At 44.8% G+C, this 13,332-nt stretch overlaps 1 protein-coding gene across 3 annotated transcripts in view; it reads left to right on the plus strand.

Annotated features, from left to right (window-relative positions):
* Positions 1-3,418: 3,418 nt before the first annotated feature.
* The window catches only part of RAB3B (RAB3B, member RAS oncogene family), a 59,184-nt gene continuing 49,270 nt past the window's right edge, over positions 3,419-13,332 (plus strand). Inside the window, exons 1-2 of one of the 3 annotated variants that reach the window (XM_064455107.1) lie at positions 3,419-3,666; positions 8,717-8,797. In XM_064455107.1, the coding sequence (XP_064311177.1) occupies positions 8,777-8,797 (21 nt within the window). In that variant the 5' untranslated portion in view covers positions 3,419-3,666; positions 8,717-8,776. Of the gene's footprint in view, positions 3,667-8,716; positions 8,798-12,780; positions 12,905-13,332 lie in introns of those variants that run through there. The other 2 variants (XM_064455108.1, XM_064455109.1) reach the window with 2 other exon arrangements.

The raw sequence follows: 13,332 nt of genomic DNA on the forward strand, positions 1-13,332 counted from the left end.
AAAAAGCAAGCATTTCTGAGCTGCTCCCATGTTCTTCTTGCCTCTGACCAGCACAGGTGTCTCCTCCTCCATTTCCAGTGTCCCTGTCATGATGTGGGGGATGAAGGGGAGACAACTTCCCTAGAGTTTCCCCCCCCCTCAAAAGGGCATGATCCCATTGCTGCCACTCCAAGCCAGGGCAAGGGAGCGAAGGCCCACAAGAGCTGCGGGAGGAGCTGGGGCACGGCTGAAGGGGCAGGACAGTCTGGACTGAATGTGACTAAGGCTGTAGGTAACTTGTTGCTGGTTAGAGATCATTTGTTGGTATATACTAAATTTTGGACCATTTTGCACATGCACAGTGTGGCATAGGTAGACATGCTGCAGAAATATTAATTGATAAGAACTGCAGATGTTCTCCCCACTTTCTGAGTGTGTTTCAGGATGCAACGTAACATGCTGTGCATAAAAGAAGCTGCACTGGCAGCACAGATTTGGATGTCACTTTACTGAGCTATTTCTAATATTTTGAACAGTTTTCAAAATCCCATTTGTAAGGATCTTTGAGCATTAGCCCTGTTAAAGAGAATGAAATTCACACACATCTTGGGGACACAGCATGGGGCATACATGCTGTTTATTCCACTCTGAAGTGAAGAAGCACCCAGGTGAGTACTACCTATGCAAATAAGGATTTTGTTTTCTCCATGTGGCTGGCATGTTTTCACCTAGCTTCCCCAGACAACAGCTTGTCATAAGCTGAAACCACTGCTCTGTGTGCAAATTGTGCTTCTTTGGGATACAATTTTGCCCGTGTATGCCCAATGCTTATCATGAGCTTAGAAGATTAGTCTTTGAGACACAGGGTCATTAGTGTTATTACTAGTTACAGCATCACACATAGCAGATCATCATCCTTGATTTAAGTGCTGTGGTGCTGCTCTTGCTGTAGTAATAAATCAAGCAATAAATAAAAGACTGTTTTTAGAAAAGAGGGAACTGAAAAGATTAAAATTGTTTCCTTAGGTCAATTGCACTGTGTGAGGATGCAGTAACTTGAATTAGAAACACTGGGAGAGCAGTAGAGTATGCATATTGTGCTTGATAAATGTGCTCACATGACTGCTGTGAGATTCAGATAGATCCACGTGTCACAGAACAAGATAAAGCATAACATCTGCTCTTCCTTTCCACCTCCATGGGCTTGTGGGAGTTGTCTTCTGTTCCCTCATTTGACCATCTATAAATCTAAAATAATACAGACCTCCCTTGCTGGAAGTTGTGTAAGCAACTCATAACAATATGACGTTACATCCTGGAAGGGAAGTGCACTAGGAGAGCTAACAATATTCACTCCATAAATTACAGAAATATGGCTGAACAAAATTATAGACAGAAAGAATCACTACAAATTCCCCTCTCAATTACCTGGGTGCAAACCTTCTTCTCTTGGTTAGCCCTGACTGAGAAAGGGCTTTTATAATGCTCTAGTACAGCTGGATATAAACACTGGCATTTCAGGAATGGCATGAAATCTGGAAATGCCTTTGGAAGTTAGGCTGAACAGTGGCTCTGGGCTTGTCATGGGATGTTAAATCAGGCAATCACTAAGCAGATGCTCAAGTGAGCCTAAGTTATAACATGTCCTTTGCATCAAAGGTGTAGGTATCTGCCCATGACCACTTGTCTTCTATGTTGGTGCTTTATAGGGCTGTTGGCTCGCAATGCTTTTCTAGATTGAGCATCAGTCAGCAGGTGGAGGGAAAGCACTGTCACCGTCACTGCAAACACCATGTTGGGTAGAGTGGAAGTCAGGTTTTGGAAAAGACAGAAAACACATTTCCCAGAGCAATGAGAGGATTGCAAGGAGCTAAAAAGACTTTTGTAGGTGTCAAGCCTGTTAGGCTTTCTTTGAAATAACTACTGTAGTAAGTCTGGGATTTTGTTATGGTACCGACTATTTCAAGTTGCCTACACAAAGCTGAGGCTTAAGGCTTAAATCAGAGCCTGTCTTATATAACAATAATTTTAGTTGGGGTCTCAATGGCAAATAAACATTGTCACATTCTAGATGAGGGTAGAAAATCAGCCCGATGCTGGGTAGAATTGTCCCCTGGGCCACCTGGCAGATAACTCTGACTTGAATAAAATGGAGATGCTGTCTGGCATCTCTGATCTGTGCAGTGAGAAGAGATATTCCTTCAAGCTTCTCTGCAGCTCTCCTGTGGTTGCCCCTAAAATGCAGACCTTGCCTATACACTAGTTATATAGCACTGCCACACTCTTTGGATTTCTATGTTCTCACAGTATTGTTAACTAGTCAGCTACCATCAGGAAAATGTAGCAATAAAAGCAATTTACAGAATCCTTTAAAGCGGCTGAACTATTACAAAGCTAAAGCTTGTCCAAGGGCTGGTTGACCTACAAGGCAGTCCAAAGATGGTTACTGAAGATCACCAGATGTGCAAAAAGCTTTTACAAGCAGACAAAGCAATCTCTGTCCTGTCTGGGCAGTGTCCAAGCTGAGTTAGCATCAAACACACCAGCACACCACCACGAGACTGGGCAGGAAGGGAACAGTGCTCTGAGGGATGCAGCAGGGCGCAGAGGCACCTGTACTCCCCAATTTTAGAGCCCTGAGTTCAGAGGTGGTCCCTGGAGGTTGCTTAGCTAGGTAACAAGAGAAGATAGGAACTCTGCAACGCCGGTATCTTTAGTTGACTCCTGCCCCAGCCTCCCGTTGCAAGGAGCCACTCCCTCCCAGGGCCAATCAAAAACCTTGTTTTTGTGCTCAGGCACTTGCTTGAAGCCCAGGAGTGGGAAAACATGCTGCCATCTTTGCTGGCTGTTTGGGAAGCACCTTGTTAGTTATGTCAGAGATTTAAAATGCCCATGATTTTTTTCACTTTTTCGAGGGGACCGTCTCTGAAAGCTGTTTTCAGTTTTCCAGCAAGGGATGGACCACAGTCAGGTCCCTGATTTTGAACTTGGGGTCTGTTTGTAGGATTTTAAAGCCAAGATGATCTGCTATAACTGCTTCATCTGACCTTCAGACAAGGAATTTAGAGACATCGCAGACACTGTCTCATTTGTTTTGTCTTCTTACCAGTAGAGATGTAGTTCCTGATGCCACAGCCACCATCATTGAGCTTCAGAGTTAACAGTTCTACTAAAGTGAATTCCTGACCGTATAGAGTGTAACACGATCAGCAAGTGAGGGTCGCATCTGGGGCAGCGTCCCCTGTCCCCGGCGCTCCAGGAACGCCTGAGGTGATCCACATCCCCGGGAGCGCAGGACGGAGCGGGGGCGGAGGCCTGGGCGGGGGCGGAGGGCTCGCACCTGGACGGGGCCGCCGGAGGGCTCGGCCCGCCCGCTTTCCTTTCCGCCTTCCCACCGCTGACGGCCGGCGTCGTGCGGAGCGGCGCGGCGCCCTGCTGGGACCCCCCCCTCGGTCCCCGCCGGAGCTCCCGCACTCCAGCCCCGCCGATCCCAACCGGCCACCGCGCACACTCCCCCCAGCCCCGCCGCGGCTCCGCCCCCGGGGCCGCCCCAGGTGCCGGCGGTGGGGCGGCTCCCGCCACGCGAGCAGCGGCCGCGGGACCCGCACGACTCGGCCCGGCCCGGCCCGGCCCGGCTCGGCTTAGCTCAGCTCAGCTCAGCTCGGCGTTACCGCTCCTCCGTTTCAGGTAAGAGCCATGGCCCGGCGGAGGGGGGCTTCCTCCCGCGGCGGTGCGCGCCGTCGGGGCGCAGCCTTCCCCGTGGAAAGCACCCGTGAGGGGGACGACCCCCGCCGCCCGCCGCCCTCCTGAGGCTGCCGCCGCGGGGCGGGAACCGCGCTGCGCCTCACCGCACCTCGCCGTCCCCGCCGGGCCCCGAAAACTCTTCCCGCCCTCCTCGGTCCTGAGCGTCGGGGCTGTCCCCGGGCTCCGGGGGACGGCGGGGCAGGGCAGGGGGTGCCCCGGCCCCCGAGGAGCCCCCGCGGGTCGGGCGTCGGCCGCGGCGCCGGCTGGCGGGACGGCCGCTTGGTACCCGAGGTGCCGTGTGAACGGCAGACCCTCGGGAGCGACGGGGAGGAGAAGGTGACAACAGTTATATCTCTAAAATAAATATTTATCGGTAATGAGAGCTGGTATAATATTGCTTTATCTTTAAAATATCCCGAGCTGGGGAAGGAGGTTGGAGACCAGGGCCTTCCCAGCTGTTTTCCAGCTGGTGTGTAACCTCTGTCAGTTCCTGTCACCCTGGGCGGTTGTTTTCGGCTCGGGGAGTTGCAGCACTTAAAACCAGAAACTGTAGAGCAGTAAAATCAACTGCCGGGAAGTGCAGGATCTCGTTTTTCCTGTTGCTGCTCTTTGAAGAGGAGAGACTTGCTGCTGCTGCTGGACTGCACAGCTTTGCTTGGCGCTCGCCACAGAACAGCCACCTGCAGATTTGCTGCTTTGCCGTGGAAGAACGGACGTGCAGGCTGTGTGTACGTCCATGCTGCCCTATAGCAGCAGGCAGCAAGCCCATTTCATGAAGCTGAACAGATCTATCATTCTAATTAAATTCATAAAAATATAAACTCTCCAATTTCTCTAGTTTATGTGGTCTTTTTGCCATTTGTTCTGAGAATATGCATTGTTTTTTCCCTGATGTTTTCTCTGTGCTTGACAGCAGTGAGACAGTGTCATCTGATGTGCACAGTAACATCGTGCTGTGGGATCGCAGGCAATATCGCTAACACCGGCACAAGCGTTTCCACCTTTTTGCCTCCCAAGGTTCTGTCTCCACGCTGTCCTTTCCTTCTTACGCCATGAGCAGTGGTGTGTTTGTGCAGTGCATCAGGTTGATCTGACCTAAATTAAGACTAACCTGACCAAAAAAAAATAAAAAGGGGGCATTAGTTTTAACCTGGATTTTCCCTTGGCTTGAGACAATGTAAGATTGTGGCCTCAGAAGTTTAATTTGCGTTTCTGTGCATTTTCTTGGTGGCAAACCAGTTTTGTTCTTCATTGCTCAGTCCTGAGCCAGTGCTGCACTCTCAGGTGTGCTGATAACAGTTTGTGGGGCTTCATAGTAGCCTGGATTACCTCTGGGTTCAAGTAAACATCCTCTTTTAAATGTGGTGGGTTGTTTTTTTTTTCCCCTCCACCTCCCAAGGTAAAAATGTCAGTGGAACCATAGTCTTTATCTGTGTATTTGAATCTGTACCCAGGTCATGGGAGCACTGTTCTTGGATTATAGTGGGTACAAGATTGAATTCATATGCTGCCATATGCAAATATATAGCTAAAAAGCTTTTATTTGCTGTTGTTTGTGCTTGCTATCCTGGAAGTGGTTGTACATGCTTGTACTGAGACCTTGGTGTGATCGCTGCCATCAGGACAATTTGTAGTATAAGTCAGGAGAGAGGCAAATAAACCAATCTTTAAATCAAGCTTCCTTTGGCGTTTTAACAAAACTGTGCTGGCCTCTTTGCAGATCTGATATGTTTTCAGGTAACAGATTGAGAAGACTTACTGGCTTTAGGCTTTAATAGCAGTAGTTCTTGCTACACCAAGGTGTAGCAAAAGAATGCATGTAGTTTTCATTAGCATGCCAGTTGTCATTGTCGTGCAATAGTCATGTTATTTGACCTGCGTTTGTTTCAGAAAGTTTTTCCTACTTTCATTTTCACATGATCTGATGCAGCCCCAGATCAAAATGGGCAGCTCACAGCATCACATTTAAGGGTCTTGCATCACACTGGCTGTTGTAGTGCTAGGGAAGGGCACTCGTGTCTGCCTAAGCCTCCCCAGTAAGTCCACGCCTGTTCTGTTTCTAGTTTGGCCTGAGGAAGTAGTTTTTTTCTGAAGCAGTTCTCAGTGGCTAACATTGAGAAATGTCCGGAACTGTTAATTTCAGGTATGCTTCTTGCTGTAAAAATTTATCTTTTGCTTAAAGTTCTGCAGCGCTTCGTGAGCTCATGCAAAGTCTGCTTAGCTTACTGCAGCACGGTAGTATTTGATCTTTGATGTAAGCAACAAGACTTATGTGTGGAAGTATTAGCTAATTAAAACATGGGAATTGCGAGGGCGCTGGTTCTAATCCCAGTTAGCAGGTGGCTTACTTCACAGCATAGAGAACATCATAGCACAGAGAAATGAAATAACTGGTTCATCACAGATTTTCTGCTTGTAGGGGGAGGACAAAAGGCATCAATTTAAACTTCTCCCACACTGCAAAGGCTCCCTGAGCTGGCCCTGTCTCTCTCTGGTTCTGGTTTAGAGGTGGTCACTACAAGACAAAACCAGTTTCCAGTCACCTGATTTGGTCAGGACGGAAGCTTGCTTTTACCTTTAAATGAAAGGTTTTAGACCTGGTGATGCAGAAAAATCTGTAACTCTGGCTCTCATGCAGTGGTGAAGGTGCGTCTACCTGAATTTGCATGTGGCCTGACTCTAGCTCCAGATAATGTGAGTTCCATCATGTACCTGAACTTGCCTTATCCTCCACCACGAACGTACCTGTGCCCTGCCTTCCAGCTGGGGAAGGATCAGCAGGACGTTACATGTGTCTTGCAGCAGAGTTGGTACAGGTTCCTCTCGTACCAGCTGAGTGCTTTATTGTCACTGCTACTTTGGTGTATTCAGCAGCGAGATACTTGGAAGTATTTCACTATTGCCAGTTCTTTCTCGGAGAAACCAAGGTAGAACTGCAAGGCTGGAGAGGCAAAAACAAGGGAACTGAAGTCCGTTTTCTCAGCCATCACTGCAATGTTTGTAACAGGAAGCAAGGGCTTTAATGATGGTGAGTTTTGTAATAGGGATCAGCCTCTTCAGCTCGCACTGTTCTCTGGAGACGGGGCTGGATTCAGGGTCAGCTCAGCTAGCAGTTCTGTAGGCCTGGAAATAGGCTGGCTCCTGGGGTTCCCAAACTCAATGGAATATTCAGGGAATTGCAGAAGTCTCCTCTGCATCTCCTCTTTAGGGCATAAAGATCTTATAAGTCTCTTGTTCCATACATCCTGTGGGGGAGAGCTGAGCTGGGCTTGGTTAGTGGCCCCCTTTTAGAAGGCGAAATCTTTATACTGTTAAATACTTTTCTCTGTATCTTCTGGAGTAGTGTGTTTGCCAATAGGCATGGAACTATATGATAAGAGCTGCAAGGAAAACACTCATAGAAGAAGGTAAAAAATGTGTGAACTTTTATTTCATTTTTTGCCATTGTAAAATTACAGTGATTAATTCCTCCTTCCTGAGAGATTTCTCGTGGCTCTAAAATTGACTTTAAGGATGTTGAACATTATGCAGGAAGTGGGAGAGGCATGGCTTCAGACACAGAGGGACACTTGGCTTGAGGAAATCTTCCAACAACAGTCCCAGCCTGCTGCCTAACAAAATGTAAAGTTAGAGAGTTGGTGGGAGAAGGGTGATATCTGCAGGTTCTTGACTTTTGTTCCACACCCAGCAAATTCTTAGAAGACTTTTTAAAGCCCGTGTTCCCAACTCTGAATGGGTAATAATAAATAACCACCTACATTGTTTAGAGGTTCTTAATCCTTCAGTTGTCACGCATATATCGAACACATTTTTTAGCATGTGAATTCTGGACCAAATCCCCTACGAGCATCTTCTTGCAAAGACTCCTGGACTCATTAATAAATCAATATTAGTTTTTGCTGTCATGATGAGGGGCTCACATTTTAAAAGTAATAAACATTGACTTAGTTTTCTTTCTGTTTACAATATTGAACTATTTTTGCTTCTGGTCTGTCAGTTAGGTTATTTGGATGACACCTCAAAATCAGGTTCTGGGCAGTACTGAAGTGTGAGCCAGAGGTTGTTGCAGGGAGCAACTGTTGCAGAGGGCAGGGGTGTGAGAACAGGAGGAAATGTAACCGGTACTGAAAATGTGCAATACCTGGGGCAAGAGCAAGGTGCTGTCTTGTTGCCAAGTGAGGTGATTGTCAATTGTGTGAATCGTGAGAAATTATTTGTCCTTGCTCGATCTGAATTCTGACCTGGAATAGGTGGCTGCAGCTTGGTATTTACATAAGGTCTGAGTTTGTCCACACGTTTTGGCAGTCTCCACAAGGCAAGATAATGTAAATCAAGATGACGAATGGTCGTTTACCCTTGTTTACTGCAGAGGAAATGCACCAGAGACAACATTGGCCTTTAGATTATATTACCCATGAAAAAAGAGGACTAAATTCTGTTATATTTTGCTGCTCTAAATTGGGAATGACTATTACTTTAAGGCAGTTATTTTTGTATGGATGTGCTGTAAGGGGGGGTTGCAGACGTTTCCACGTCCTGTTGCAGTTTGCCTTTGCAGCACAGTAGACTTTGACCCAGGCTTTGTATGAAACACCAGTGTATACAGATGTATTTCAGCTGCTCCTTGGTTCCATTTATTTTGCTGCCTTTCTTCAGGAAAGGTGTAACGATTCCTATCTGAGGTTTTGCAGCCACTTGTAGGATTTATCTGGAACTTTTATTTTAGATTAATCTAGCTAATGTTCCTTTAATAAATTTTATACTGATGGCTCCAAATATCTGCTGTTATCTTAATATCTGTCACTAACTCAGGCGCTGTTTCTGTTCTCTCTGTATGCTGTGGGGCTTCCTCCTTTACTTCCAGTGAAGGAAGCTCAGACCTTTATGCAGCAGTGTGTTCAGTCTAACCTGCCTACCTATTAGTCTCTTACATAATATTCTCATTATCCATCTTTGCCGTAAACATTGTAATCCTTTTGCTTCTACATCGCAGGTTCAACAGAGTGACCACTCTCTTGATTCATATACTCAGAGCAAAGCCTCCATCTGTCTCATGGATTATAGATCTAAATTGGTAACTATCACTTGCTTGCTATATTTATTAGCAGTTATGTTAATTGCTCATACCATGTTTTCTGCTTCTGATAAATCTCTGTTGTAGTACTAGCATTTGTATAAGACTCCTTAAGGTCACGTCCTTATTTCCTTTATGAGCTTTATTCTTAGGACAGCGTACATTGGCTGTAAAAAAGAAAAATCTATTACTTGTTAGAAATCTAATTCAGGATTTAATTCCTGAAAAATAATGAAAAAAACTTTTTTTAGATGACAAAGCACATAAAGGACCGAGTTCTTATAATAGAGAGTTGACATAGATGTATAGTTTGTGAACTAGAGAATTTGTAATGTATATGCACTTTTTAAGACTTTTTGGGAAAAAAAACCCCACAAGGTATTAACTCTTTTGAAGAGAAGTAGTGCTGCATATCAGTAATGTCTCTCATGGATTACTGCTAAGATGTAAATATTAGAGATTAAGAAATCTTTTGTTTTAGCTGCTTTTTTGTTTCTTCCCTATAACATAACTTACAGGATAGTTCCCGCGGTCTTTTAGCATCTTCAGAGCTGTCTACAATGCTCCTGTCCTATGTTTCTGTAAGAGCCTTGGCAGATGTATGATGTATTAGACTTTAGCACTATGTAAGTAGGGAGTTTTAACTTCCACCTTTATTTAACCTCACGATTTCTGCTTTTACTGAATAGTTCTATGTGGTAATCTCTTTTCTTCCTTCCACACTCCTCAGTGCCTATGGATAGCCAGGAGTCTAACAGGTACAACTGTGTTTGTGACTGTGCCCCTTCTCTTGTTGCCTTCTGTTAGCACTTAGTTGTTCTAGACTGACAACTTCTTTCTCAGTTTTTCCTCTGTTGGCTGATCTTCAGCACTGGAAATCTGGAACAATAAAATGGAAGTAAGAAGAAGAAAGTTTGGACTCCAAAATAAAGGAATGGTTTAACACCGGTAACTCAATACAGCAGTAAAATAGTATGCCAGGAGAAACGGCAGAGGCTCAGTGGCTGAACACACACAAAATGAGGCTGGGTCCAGCCTCGATCAGCATGCTGTGCTAAGATCTTTGATTCTTAGAAATATAGGGGGGCAGTTACACCCCCATCTTCTCACCTGCCTAATAAAAGGAACGTGTGTGCGGTAGCAGATGATGATGACAGTTAAACAGTCACGCTTAAATTGCCGCCGGTCCTATATAACGCAAAACATATGTAGTAAATTTCAGTTTGGGCTTTAAAAATAAAGCAGCATTAAATATTAAAATATGTTTTTACTGCTAGAAATGCACAGAGCTTGTAATATATAGGATACGTAGGTTCCTAACAAGTTGAAATCGCAGACATGTTTTTGGGTGTAGTTTGAAGTATAAGTTCCATCAATGTGACCATGTTTCATGGTTAATTGAGGTGACTGACAGCAGGCAAGGAGACCCTTTTCCAAAGGCAATTCAGACTTCTTCCTTGCAATGTTGTGAGAGTGGGATGTGGAAAGAGCCGTGTCTGTGAGCAGACCCATGTGGTTGCTAATAGAGAGATGCCTAAAGTTCAAGGTAATGATCAGATTTCTTGTTTCTTGTCTGTGAGTGGATAGAGAAGAACATCCCTCTGTTCGTTTGTAGCCAAAATGATAAAGGTTGGAAACACCTGGATTCAACATTAGTTTTTTTCTGGAAAAAAATGAATGGCAAGATTGACCAGTTGATTTCTAGTCAGCACCATGAGCTTTAGACAGTTCATGCACTGAGTTTCACTGAAGTTGGCTCTAGGCATTAAATACTGCAGAACTGGGGCAGCAGTGACTACTTCTAGTGATTTGTAAGAGCAGTAATACTTCGGTTGTTCATGTTGCACTGCAAAACAGTTTGATTCTTCACCATGATGCTGGTCACAAATTAAAGAGCACAGCTGTGTGGAGCCATATATATGATATGTTTCAGTGAGTAATGAAAGCAGTGAAGTCTGGTTTCCCATGGAGGTGTTTTATGGTGATAAGCTTTTTTTTTTTAAACTTCATTAGACCAAAATGAAAAATAAAGGCAGGAGAGACACCTTGACTGAGGAACGTGTTCTTTGGTAGCTAATAAGGTCTGATTAAGATTTTATTGCTTTTTAGAGCATTTGTAGCATCCTCCTCCTATGTGGTTTCTCTGTCTAATAAAAGACGAGCTCACACTGCAGGCTTTTTCCTCAACAGGGAAATAATAAGGTATCTCATAGCTACATAACTGCCTGTTCTCGTGAAACGACCTGGGAGTGGATGTGTTTGAGCCTTTGTTCCCATTGCTAAAGCATATGGGGAAAACAGGTTGTCAATATTAGTATGCTCTTAGCCACAAAGAAGTGGGATACCCAGGCAAAGAACTAAAAGATGCAGAGTCTCATACTGAGTGTTCTCAAGGACAATCTGATTGGCAGCTTTTTCTTCCCCTGTGAAATGGGTTTTCTATAATGTAGCTCAATCTTTCCTGTATAGGTATTTTCTTGAGGATTATTCCAAGGCAGCCAAAATGAAAACAGTCACAAGCATCTCTTTTGCACTCTGTATGCCAGTCGTATTTGACTTGGTCCTCTGTAAGAAACCCCTGGTTAGTCTGTACGTGCTTGTAAAACAGCAGAGATGCTGCTCTATTTGGAGTTATCCTAAGCAAAGAGTGTATGTAGTTGTGTACCCAGAGAGCAGGAGGTTACGCTGCCAATTAAATGTCTGTTCACCAAGTAGGGAATAAAATCCTCCGAGAGCAATAGCTGTGCAAGCTCTTCTGATGAGTTGGACAGGAGCTGCCCGACATGGGCGCGTCGTCACCTTTTGCCTCCGCTGCCGATGCTGAATCTCTGCCAGGTGCGGAGGGCCTGTAGGAGATGTGATTTCGTGGCCCATTCTCTCAGTAGCATAGCAACTGCCATCGCGTCCCTCTGCTTGGTTCCCTCAGCTGTGCTGGATCAGGAACTGAACCGACTTTAAAAACAGCCCTGCAAAACAGGAGAAGTTGTAGGAGGATTTATTTTTAACTGGGATCTCTCTGTTCTCTGAACCAGCTCTCTGCATGGTCCTCAGGACTGGCATAACTAGGGAGCACTTGGAGCAGGGGTGAGACAGCAAGTGGGGGAAGAGGAAGGGAGGGGAGAAGAATTGGGAGAAAGGTCTGCTGGTTTCTGGCTTCAGGATTCAAGCACAAATTCAGGGGCAGCCCTGTGTATTCTTTTGGAGTACAGTTTCAGTAATGATCTGCAATCAGAGGAGTAATCACTAATTAGTACTAAAATCCTTTCAATTTCACTCTATTGACCAGAGTAAGGGAAAGGGAAAAGATAAATTTAAGCGAGGGGATGGAATTTTCCTTGAAATTTTTGTGCTCTGGCACTGCCTCTAATGATTCAAGGCATCGTCTTCAGCATAGCACAGTGGCACGCGCAGGCCAGTGAGAGTTGTGCTTCTATGACAACAGCCCCGTGTTCTGTGCAAGTATCATTTGCTCTTATTTTCTGCATTGTGCTTCTAACAAAGCTGGTCTAGCTGGCCGCACTCGGTAATTGCTTTTTTAACTGAGACCTGAAAGTCACATTTGTAACCAGGTACACTTTTCATTATAGCAATATAGGGGGGTTAATAGAAGCAGCAGTGTTTCTTTTAAAAGATCAGTTTGGAGTATGCGGACGGATTCTGCGAAGGCAGAGGTAGAAAGAAGATATTGATTCCTGTATGATTAGTGGAACACTTCTTTGTTAAAGGTCTGCCTCTGAATCTGTAAATGACCAGGCTTCAAGCGATGAGGGCATCTCTGTGGGTGGAGTGGAGAAGTAGAGATTTTAACATCATCTGTTAACACATGAGTTCTCAGGGCATTTGTGGAAGTTATGAATGTGTATGAGGAAGATGAATTACTCAAACAGAGAACTTCTTACTGTCTTCTAGCTTGGTGATGGTACAAATCAACTAATCATCTGGATAAATAATTTTTTGCAGCTAAGATTTCTAACATTTGAACTGAGGCAGTGAGTGCATTGGCCTGAGTGGGTATGTGGAAGTCAGTTGGATGTTGAAGTCTTCATTTTAGAAACTCCTGTTAATAACCACAAAGCATGAGTACAAGAGCCCTTTTCTGATGTACAGGTGAGAAGAAAATCTGTACTTGGGTTTTCTGGAGTCCTTGCAAAGGACTGTAGTCTTACTGAATAGCAGCTGAAGTTCAGAAGAGTGTATCAGAATTGTGTTGTATCCTACAGAGAATCACTTGTGGGAAGATTTTACTGCATTCGGTGCAGCTGTTGACTGTTGAGCTATGGATAAAATTCTTCAGAAACTGTTAATGCAATCTGTGAATGAAATGTCTGCTGCACCAGCCCTTTTCTGTGTGAGAAAGTTGCATGTGTTTAGTCGGAGATAAACAGTCGTGCATATTTTACTGACGTTTAAACTGGGTTGGTTTTGGTCTGTTTTCCCTCTGGGGATTTAAGTTAAACTGTCATCCCAATTTAAGTTGCCTTCGGACAGCACTTTGGTTTATAGCTGTTTAACTACAGTGAGTTTTGAACTGTTTG

Source organism: Phalacrocorax carbo, chromosome 6, assembly GCF_963921805.1.
Source record: "Phalacrocorax carbo chromosome 6, bPhaCar2.1, whole genome shotgun sequence".
Taxonomy (NCBI): domain Eukaryota; kingdom Metazoa; phylum Chordata; class Aves; order Suliformes; family Phalacrocoracidae; genus Phalacrocorax; species Phalacrocorax carbo.